Source organism: Scyliorhinus torazame, chromosome 2, assembly GCF_047496885.1.
Source record: "Scyliorhinus torazame isolate Kashiwa2021f chromosome 2, sScyTor2.1, whole genome shotgun sequence".
In the NCBI taxonomy this organism is placed as follows: Eukaryota; Metazoa; Chordata; class Chondrichthyes; order Carcharhiniformes; family Scyliorhinidae; genus Scyliorhinus; species Scyliorhinus torazame.
The window spans coordinates 325302278-325313001 of NC_092708.1; the positions used below are offsets into that span (position 1 = coordinate 325302278).

General features: G+C 44.6%; 1 protein-coding gene across 5 annotated transcripts in view; it reads right to left on the reverse strand.

Annotated features, from left to right (window-relative positions):
• The window catches only part of styx (serine/threonine/tyrosine interacting protein), a 49915-nt gene extending 43565 nt beyond the window's left edge, over positions 1-6350 (reverse strand). For 3 of the 5 annotated variants that reach the window (XM_072489739.1, XM_072489738.1, XM_072489736.1), the window contains exons 1-3: positions 6211-6349; positions 2907-2939; positions 1137-1190 (exon numbers count right to left, since the gene is read on the reverse strand). In XM_072489739.1, the coding sequence (XP_072345840.1) occupies positions 1137-1190; positions 2907-2939; positions 6211-6267 (144 nt within the window). In that variant the 5' untranslated portion in view covers positions 6268-6349. Of the gene's footprint in view, positions 1-1136; positions 1191-2906; positions 2940-5400; positions 6071-6210 lie in introns of those variants that run through there. The other 2 variants (XM_072489735.1, XM_072489737.1) reach the window with 2 other exon arrangements.
• Between the last annotated feature and the right edge of the window lie 4374 nt (positions 6351-10724).

Here is a 10724-nt window from a genome sequence, read left to right on the forward strand (position 1 = left end):
GAAAGGAAGCAAGACATTGGGAGCTGAAAATAACTCGGGGCCTGTTTCAGGAGAATGAAGAGTTCATTTAAGGGACAGTGTAACGTAAAAATGTGGCAAGAGAATTCTGGTCACATTAAAATGTTAGATGGGCATTTATTTTCTGCAATTTAGAGTACAAGTTGCCTGCAAAAATAGTGTTTTGTGCTTTTACTATAAAAGCTTGAGACGTGATCTTGAAATTCAAATGTATATTTTTTTTAAATTAATGTTCTCTATGGGGATCGTAAAGAGTGCTTTTATTGAGTGGGAGGCCAAGACCAAGGTTTGGATCGATAGGACCATCACACCAACATCTTTCTTTTCGAACTACCAAGATTTCAGTTGTGGGATGATTACTGACCTCAACAGATCTTCTACCACTGTGCAAAAAAGGTAAAGTAAATACTAGGCTCAAATAATCATTCAACAACCACTGTTGTCGATTAAACATGTAGTGTATGCGGCAGAGTGGGTCATGTGTTAAATCAGCCTCATCTTATAAGGGCAGCACTGAAATCTTGCACAGACCAGCTTTCAAAAATTATGGGTTTTTAAAAGAAAAAAAGCTCAACACAAAAGGGTGCCACATTCCTTGGGAGCATCTTCAGCAGTTAACAGGAATAAACATTCAAGCTATACACAGGAAACCCCCAATGTTGGTCTCTAAATAGTGTATATTTACTGAAGACATGAGCAGCTACAAGACTTCCGTCCTCTGTCACTCCAGACACATTTATCAATTTGTTTTAACAAATCTCATATACTTCAGCTCAGCCTCCCAATCTACAAATATGCTCAATTATTAGTGTCTCAGATTGTTTTTATTTCCACAGTAAGTGAACTGTATTTTGTAAAATCTTGCAATTCTTGACTGGCAAATTACATTATTATACGAGTAAAGACACCCTAGTTTAAAAACAAAGATAATTATTAATATCATTAAGCTGCCGTTGCAAGTTCTGACATTCCAACTTGACCAAGCAGGAGTGTTAAAAGAAATGTCTTACACTCCCAGAAAGGCATCAGTAAAATATTACCATTTAAAAAAACTAAAATGGTAGCTTTCATTTCATTTCACCAAGGGCAATGCTGCTATTTTTTCTTGAAGTTCATACCTTACTTTTCATTGCGGCAGAATACGGCCCCAAATACAAACCAGGTAGTATCTCCTATGAAGGTAAGATAATTGGCACAGTTAAACAAAATTAAGTATATGGCACTTACTAATGGAATAAAATGATAAATATTGATAAATTCCATAATGAAAAGCCACTGAAGTACTACTGCTGATTTTTTTTACGGAGTATAAAATCTAGCTCTTAATTTACATTTAAGGAATTGATCTGCAATGAAATGTCTTAAAATAAAATGTTTGACCTGGTGCCAGTCCGTTTTGATTTCTTTCTTGTTCATTGAAGATGTGTTTAAAGTCTGCATTTTGCTCCTTTCTAAATGCTTATAATCTACTTTCATTATTCATCTAAATTACACAAAACTTTACAGTTCAATTGCATTTCACCTCAAAAATCCTACAATTAAAATGTACCAAAAGAAATTCTACATAATCTACCCAATCACATGCAAGCAAGAAAACTTCGGAGAGATAAAGCCATCATATCATGCCTTGTAACGATAAAACCCGAAAAATAAAAATTCGCGCATAATACATGAGTTGCGGTTGCAGTCTTTGCCTCCCACTGCCTGCTCACCCCGAATTCACGCAAAAGCCTGTCAACTCATCTGCATTCCAACCCTGACTGAGGACTACACTTTCTAGGAGCACTCTCCAAAGAGAACCATTAGAGTGTACTGCATAGAAAAAGGCCCTTCGGTCCAATTGGTCTATGCCAGCGTTTCTACTCATGAGCCAAACGGGGCCATACCAAACTGGTTTCTCCACATGTTACTGGTCCAAACACCCCCAATTTTGAGGATCTGTCAGTGCCTGCACCAAAATCACTCTCCAAGCAACAAAAGATAGATGCATTAATGGTGGGAGGGGTAAAAATGGCATTGAAGCAGAGTCAAAACAAAAGCAATAAAAAAGGAAAAAAGTGAAAAAAATTAGTGAAAAGGAGAAAAAAGTAGCTGAAGGAAAGCAGTATGCACACATGAATTAATCTGTCTCCAATTAACTCATTTATAATTTTATTTTACCAAAGTCTCTGCCCAGGGTTCTGGGAGAATAATTAAATGGATGCCAAGTGGGAGAATGATAATTTTGAAAAGGAGTGCATATAGAGAGGTATTTACGTATACTATTTACGCAGACAGGAGATCATGGAATCCCTAAAGAGCAGAAGGTGGCCATTCGGCCCATCGAGACTGCACTGACCCTCCAAAAGAGCACTCTACCTAGGTCCACTCCTCCGACCATCACACTCTATTCCCCATAACCCCCTAACCTGCATATCTTTGGACACTAAGGGACAATTTAGCGTAGCAAATCCACCTAATCTGCGTATCTTTGGACTCTGGGAGGAAACCAAAGCACCCAGGGGACATGCAAACTTCACACAGTCACCCAAGCCGGAATGGAACCTGGGTCCCTGGCGCTGAGGCAGCAGTGCTAAAAGGAGAATGGAATATAATCCTTCAAGTATAATTAGACTTATAATATACTACACTTAGTCATCTGTTGCAAATGCATAACACACGCAGGTAAAATATAGCTATAACTTAAAAGTGATTTTGTCAGGCTCCACTTACAAATGAATCATCGAGACAGGGAAAAAGGCTGAATATAATCCTAAGCAGCAACATGTTAATGTTGGTGGCAAGAGATTCTCCCACACATACATCTTTTTGCAAAACAATCAAATTAATTCACAATAAAAGAGCAGCCCCAGATTTTCAAATAAGCAAATAATATAATTTGAAATTACCTGCATAGCTCGCCTCATCGGATACATCCAATCCTAAAAGACAAAACAAAATGGTGTAAGACACCACAACATGAATACTTGCTCATAAATGTGACTGACAACATTAGTTTCTCTGTCTAACTTGGAACTAAGCTTAAACTGCTTTACCATCTGTTAAATTTCCAGCACTTGTTTCCAAACCCCAATTATATTTTGTACAACCATTATTTCAAATTCTGAATTTCGCCCAGAAATAGTCAACATAAACCCGATTAATTTTTGTCAGTTATATTTAAAACATTTTCCATAATTAATCTGATTTCACTTACCCACTTTATTGTCACATTGCCTTGAAAACTAATTCTGGATAAACAGGCTACAAAATTATCTCAGTTACACTAAGTTAAACATTTTAAGGGGAGTATGGTGGTAATAGGGGGAAACTAATATTTCTATTTTTAAATAAAGTTTCTCAAGTGTATTCTGTAGTGATAATGTAGCTAGAAATGTCTACTATTTCACACTCATGGTAAATAATAAACTGCAAGTAAATTGCATAACAGCTTATTTCAGCATCTACACAGTAATTAGAACGGAACATCTAATTATTTTTTAAATTTCAGTCAAGATGAACCAGAACAACAACTATTTTTAAGATTCTAATGCAAGAGAATCAGTTGGGAAACAACAGAAAACATCTATTCAAAGTTATTCCTGTACATATTAATCTTCCATTTTCATTCTGATGATTGTTTTTACAGACGCCATTGGGATATTTACAACAACTTAAATATTGCAATCAAAAAATGCCAGATACTATTAAATAGAGTAAGAAGTCTTACAACACCAGGTTAAAATCCAACAGGTCTGTTTCGAATCACTAGCTTTCGGAGCACTCCTATTCGAAACAAACCTGTTGGACTTTAACCTGGTGTTGTGACTTCTTACTGTGCTCACCCAAGTCCAACGCCGGCATCTCCACATCATGACTATTAAATAGAACTGAGAAGCTTCAGGATAATTAATTCTTCACAGGTGCTGCCTGACCCGAGTATTTCTAACATTTCTACATTTAAATTTAGGTTTCTAATAATAGATCAGCCATGATCTTATTAAATGGCAGAGCAGGTTTGAAAGGTTGAATGGCCTACTCCTGCTCCTTGTTCGTATGTAGTGAGTTCACTTCACCGTTACCATTTAATACTTTATGCACAAAAACTGAAAATGTTTACAGTACAGTAGGCTATTCAGCCCACCATGTCTGTGCAGGCCAAGTTATCGGACTAATTCTTCAGGGCGATAACGTTTCTCCTCAACTCCGCTCTATTCCAGGCAATTACATAAAATCTATGCACCCGATTATTAAACTCTCTGGAAGGAAAATGAGTCTCTCCTGCCCATTCCATCAAGGTCTGTGAAAGTGCAGCTGCAACAATACTCAAAATGTTTGACAACATGCAGCAAAGCATGGACTGTTAAGTGGCAAATAATATTCACAATAGCCAGACAAGGACCATTACCATCAAGCGAGAATCAAACTATCTCCCCTTGATGTTCAACAGTATCATCATCACTGAATCCCCTGGGAGTGACCATTGACCAGAAATATAACTGGACCAGCAAACAAATATTGTGGTCATAAGAGCAGGTCAAAGGTTGGGTATTATGTGACTATACCTCACCTCCTGGCTCGCCAAAGCCTGTTCACCATCTACACAGCCCAAATCAGGAGTGTGATGGAAAACTCTCCACTTGCCTGGATGAGTGCAGCTCTAACAATATTCAAACTCAAAACCATCCAGGTAAAGCAAGCGTTTTGATCAGTGGCAACAGTGCGTATCATCTCGAAGATGCACTGCAGCAAATAACCAAGCTTCAACCGTACTTTTGAAACCCACAACCTCGGCCACCTAGGACAAAGGGCAGCAGCTGCTTGGAAACACCACCATCTACAAGCTCTCCACGCCACACATCATCTGACTTGGAACTACATCACTGTTCCTTCATGAGATCTTCCTTCATGACACTGTGGGTGTATCTACAGCACATGGACTGCATCAGTTCCAGGTGGCTGTCAGGGCGATGGGCAACAAATTCTGGCCTCACCCGCAGCACTTCCATTCCACGAACAAGAGAAGATATTATGTATGCCTTTTCAACCACCTTATCTATGTGCAGGGATCGCAGACAAGCATTCCAAGATTCCTCCAATCTTTGAAATACCCGTTATTGTCTACTGAATTCCATTTGCCACTTTTCTGCCCATTTGATCATTCTATTAATATTTTCCTGCAGTAGACAAGCTTTGGTCGTCATTATCAATCAACAGCCAATTTTCTATCATCGGCAAACTTGTTAATCACGTCCCTTTCATTCAAGTCTAAATCATTGATATATGCCGCAAGAAGCAAGTGCCATCGTACTGATCGCTGTGGAACCCCCTGGAAACTGCCGTAGTCACAAAAATACCTGTCGACCATTAACCTTTGCTCTCTGCCAGGCGAGGCAAATTTACCTCGGACCTCACGATCTTTTTACTTTCCTCACAAATCTTCCAGGCAGGAAAAATTCATAAATGCAAGTACTCCCTTGCTTTGCTCCAAGTTAATTTAAAATGATCGTGCCCGTGCACGGCTGTATGTACAGACAAGAGGCGCATTTGTTCGGGGGCGTATTCTCGGGACAATCCGACACAAAGGCACAGACAGACAGGCAAACTCGCGGTGGTAAAAGGAGGGACATGGGACACACTTTCGACTCGTTTCCCTTGCTCAGCAGCCGAGCCCCAGCGCCAGAAGGCCTTGGGGCCATATCGTGTCTCGACCAGGAAGAACGATCGCAAATTACGCAATCGCCAAACTTCTCTCTCTTTCTGTCTCAGCGGCTCAGGTTGGGCCAAGTGACATTCCCCCCACGAAGAAACGGCCAATAACTGATTTTAACCGACTTGCTTTTGTGCCGTGCCTCAAATCCCACGTGTTGCTGTCGACTTGTCAGTTAGCCGGAGAACACGACCGCCATATAAACATATATATATTTGTTTTTAACGCCACTAATTGCCAAGCTGCCCGAAACAAATTCCCCGAATAGTTTCACGGGGGATCAAACTTGAGGGCGATCCCCGAGACACGGCGGCTGGAAGCTGGGCAAAGCTGTCACCGCGATCACCGACACTCCAGGAGGGAGGCCGGCCGGGGCCCACTCGCTCGAAGCCCCGCACGGCCGCCTGCCGATCACCTCTCCTCCGCCCGCTCCCCGCACAGCCAGAGCCGGCTTTTGTCCACAACTTTTAGGCCGAACTCGGCGGTGGTTTACATTGACCCACCCCTGCGTCCTCCCTGGAAGACGGTAAGGCCGGGAAATCCAGGTGTACTCCATCCATCTCTCGGCCTCTCCGGGACGGTAATGGTCGTTAATCCAGCCGCCCGGACCCCCCGCCCTCCCCCCCCCAAACCCCCTCAGGAAATTTTCGTTGTTTCTGTTACGTCTGCAAAAGCTCACGCGCCGCCATGCTGCTGAAGACCAACATCAACACGACGTCATCACGCGGCACGCATTACGTCATCCCTCCCCCCCCCCCACATATACAACCAATCACCTGGCTCCAGCCTGCGCACCCCCCCCCCCAGAATGAGAACCCTGACGCAACCCCCATTGACCCCCTGACACACCCCCTACTGACCCCAAGAATGTAACCCCCCACTGACCCCCTGACACACCCCCTACTGACCCCCAGAATGTAACCCCACCAACCCCTATAACACCCCCCCCAGAAAGTAACCCTACCGACCCCCAGATATCCCTCTTTGTCCCCCAGAATGTAACCCAACCGACTCCCTGAATCTCCCCATTGTACGCCAGAATGTAACCCCACCAACCCGGGTAGCACGGGGGCACAGTGGTTAGAACAGCTAACGGGGTCCCAGGTCATGCGCAGACCCAACTGGCAGATGTGCTCACGGACATCATCAACCACTCCCTACTCCGCTCCGAGGTCCCACCTGCTTCAAGAAGACCACTATCGGTGCCAAAGAAGAACCAGGCAACGTACTTCAATGACTATCGTCCGGTGGCCTTGATATTGATCCTAATGAAGTGCTTCGAAAGGTTGGTCATGAGGCACATCAACTCTATACTCCGAATGCCGAGATCCACTGCAATTCGCATACGCCGCAACCGGTGCACAGCAGACACCATCTCCCTGGGCCTACACTCATCCCTGGAGCATTTCAACAACAAGGACTCCCATATCAGACTCCTATTTATTGACTCCCACTCCGCCTTCAACACCATAATCTCAGCCAAGCTCACATCAAAGCTCAAAAACCTAGGACTTGGCGCCACACTCTGCAACTAGATCCTCGACTTTCTGACCCATAACTACAATCAGTAAGGATAAACAACAACACCTCCTCCACGATAGTCCTCAATACCGGGGCCCCACAAGGCTGCGTACTTAACCCCCTACTATACTCCCTACACACACACACACGACTGCATTGCAAAACTTGGCTCCAACTCCATCAACAAGTTTGTTGTAGTGGGTCGGGTCTCGAACAACGATGAGTCAGAATACAGGAGGGAGATAAAGAACCTAGTGGAGTGGTGTAACGACAACAATCTCTCCCACAATGTCAGCAGAACTAAAGAGTTGGTCATTGACTTCAGGAAGCAAAGTATCGTACACACCTCTGTCTGCATCAATGGGGCCGAGGTGGAGATGGTTGACAGCTTCAAATTCATAGATTATCATAGAATTTACAGTGCAGAAGGAGGCCATTCGGCCCATCGAGTCTGCACCGGCTCTTGGAAAGAGCACCTTACCCAGGGTCAACACCGCCACCGTATCCCCATAACCCAGTAACCCCACCCAACACTAAGGGCAATTTTGGTCACTAAGGGCAATCTATCATGGCCAATCCACCTAACCTGCACATCTTTGGACTGTGGGAGGAAACCGGAGCACCCGGAGGAAACCCACGCACACATGGGGAGGATGTGCAGACTCCGCACAGACAGTGACCCAAGCCGGAATCGAACCTGGGACCCTGGAGCTGTGAAGCAATTGTGCTATCCCACAATGCTACCGTGCTGCCCTATGTGTGCACATCACCAACAATCTGTCCTGGACCACCCACGTCGACGGTATGACCAAGAAAGTACAACAGTGCCTATACTTCCTCAGGAAACTAAGGAAATTTGGCATGTCCACATTAACTCTTACCAACTTTTATAGATGCACCATAGAAAGCATCCTATCTGGCTGCGTCAAAGCCTTGTATGGCAACTACTCGGCCCAAGACCGTAAGAAATTGCAGAGAGTCGTGAACACCTCCCAGTGCATCACACAAACCTGCCTCCCACCCATTGACTCTGTCTACACCTCCCGCTGCCTTGGGAAAGTGGGCAGCATAATCAAGGACCTCTCCCACCCAGTTTACTCACTCTTCCAACCTCTTCCATCGGGCAGGAGATACAAAAGTCTGAGAACACGCACAAACAGATTCAAAAACAGCTTCTTCCCCGCTGTTTCCAGACTCCTAAACGACCCTCTTATGGACTGAACTAATCTCTTCACATCTTCTCGACTGACTAGTACTGCACTCCTGTATGGTTCACCCGATGCCTGTGACTATGTATTTATATTGTGTATTTTATGTTCGCCACATTATGTATTTTCTTTTCATGTACGGAATTATCTGTCTAAGCTGCACGCAGAACAATATTTTTCACTGTACCTCGGTACACGTGACAATAAACAAATCCAATCCACTGCCCCCAGAATGTAACCCCATTGACCCCCAGAATGTATCCCCACTAACCCCCTGAAACCCTGTCATTGACCCTTTAAACATCCCCACTGACCACCTGAAATACCCACATGGTGCCCTAGAATGCAACCCCACTGACCCTCTGTATCACCACCACTGACCCTCAAAATGTAACCCCACTGACCCCTGAAACAACCCATCCCCACTGTTCCCCAGAATGGAACCTCACTGACCCCCTGAAACCCACCCACCGAACATCAGAATATAACCCCGCTGAAACCTACAGATCCCCAGAATGCAACCCCATTGACCCACTGCAACCCTCCAACTGATTTCCAGAATGTAACCCCACTGAACCCCCTGGAATTGATGGAAGGATGATCCAAGGTGGTGCGGCACTCGTGGCTGATTAAATCGCAGGGATAGGAAACCACAAGTCAGCCAGCAAACCTGCCGCCCTACCAGCCGCAGACGCCATCCCAGAATCCAGACATTCCACTTAGAACAATCTGATGACGAGGATTGCATGCAATTGCCACACCACAAGTTATCCCCATCAGGATTACCGGCCAGGTGAACAGCCAGTCGTTAGAAATGGAATTGGGCATGGGGTCGCAGTCTCGGTAATAGGAAGGCAGACCTTCAAGAAAGTCAGGACTGGAGTTCAACAGTTGGGTGTGTGGGACACCGAGGCAAGGCTAGCAACCTATATGGGGGAACCCCTAGTCATAGCAGATACGACAATGACCCCAGTTACTTATGGGCAGTAGTCTGTTAGGCTGACATTAATAGTGACGGGCCCCGGACCGAGTCTGCTAGGCTGCGACTGGCTACAATGCCTCTGGTTGAATGAGCACGATCTTCTGGATGGGCACCGGAGGACTTTACGAAATCTTGAGGAAGTACCCAGAGGTCTTACAGGAGGGCCTGGGCAGAATTAAGGGGGACATGGCCGAGATATATGTGGATCCTGAGGCCCAGCCTAAGTACTTCCGGATCCCCTGATCCCCTATGTGCTGCTGGTGAAGGTGGAGGACAAACTCAGCCAACTGAGGGCAACACGGTGGTGCAGTGGTTAGCACCGCTGCCCCATGGCACCGAGGACCCGTGTTCAATCCCGACCTCGGGTCACTGTCCGTGTGGAGTTTGCACATTCTCCCCGTGTCTGCGTGGGTCTCATCCCCACAACCCAAAGATGTGCTGACTAGGTGGATTGGCCATGCTGAATTGCCCCTTAATTGGAATTTATTTTTTAAAATGCAAGGCTTCTGTAATTTCCAGCGCATTATGGAAAACATCTTGAGAGGGCTACTGCATGTGGCAGTCTACTTGGACAACACCCTGGACACTGGAGCCACGGCAAGTGAGCACCTGAGCAATCTGGAGGAAATTGTCTGTGTTTTCCAAGAAAAAATAGAAATATGGATGTTTTCCATTAAATAAGGAGACTGTAGTGGCTAATCTCAACAGCCCATTCGCAGTAGTGTGCAGTCATTCATGTTTTAGCATTTCTGAGATACTATACTCCAGCAAGTCATTATTGACCTTATAGATTGAAATTATCATTTTAATTGAGAACTATGATCAGGCTAAAATAAACCAATTAGTTCAATTTTTATAGCTGCTGTGTATGAACCGAGTAATGATTCCTTTTGAAACGTATTACAGAAAATTAGCAGCCAACAAAATGTGATCATCTGAAGAGTCATATGGACTCGAAACATTAACTCTGTTTCCCTCTCCACAGATGTTGCCAGAACTGCTGAGTTTTCCCAGCATCTTCTGGTTTTAATTTATATTATAAATGTGATACTGTGTTTCTGTACAAGTAAAATTTTCCCTTAAATCATATGGCAGGGACTGGTTTAGCTCAGTTGGCTGAACAGCTGGTTCATTATGGAGAGCGAGGCCAACAGTGTGGGTTCAATTCCAGTTATGGCTGAGGTTATTCATGAAGGCCCACCTTCGCAACCTTGCCCCTCGTCTTGAGGTGTGGTGATCCTCAGGTTAAATCGCCACCAGTCAGCTCTCTCCCTCAAAGTAAAAAGCAGCATATGGTCATCTGGCA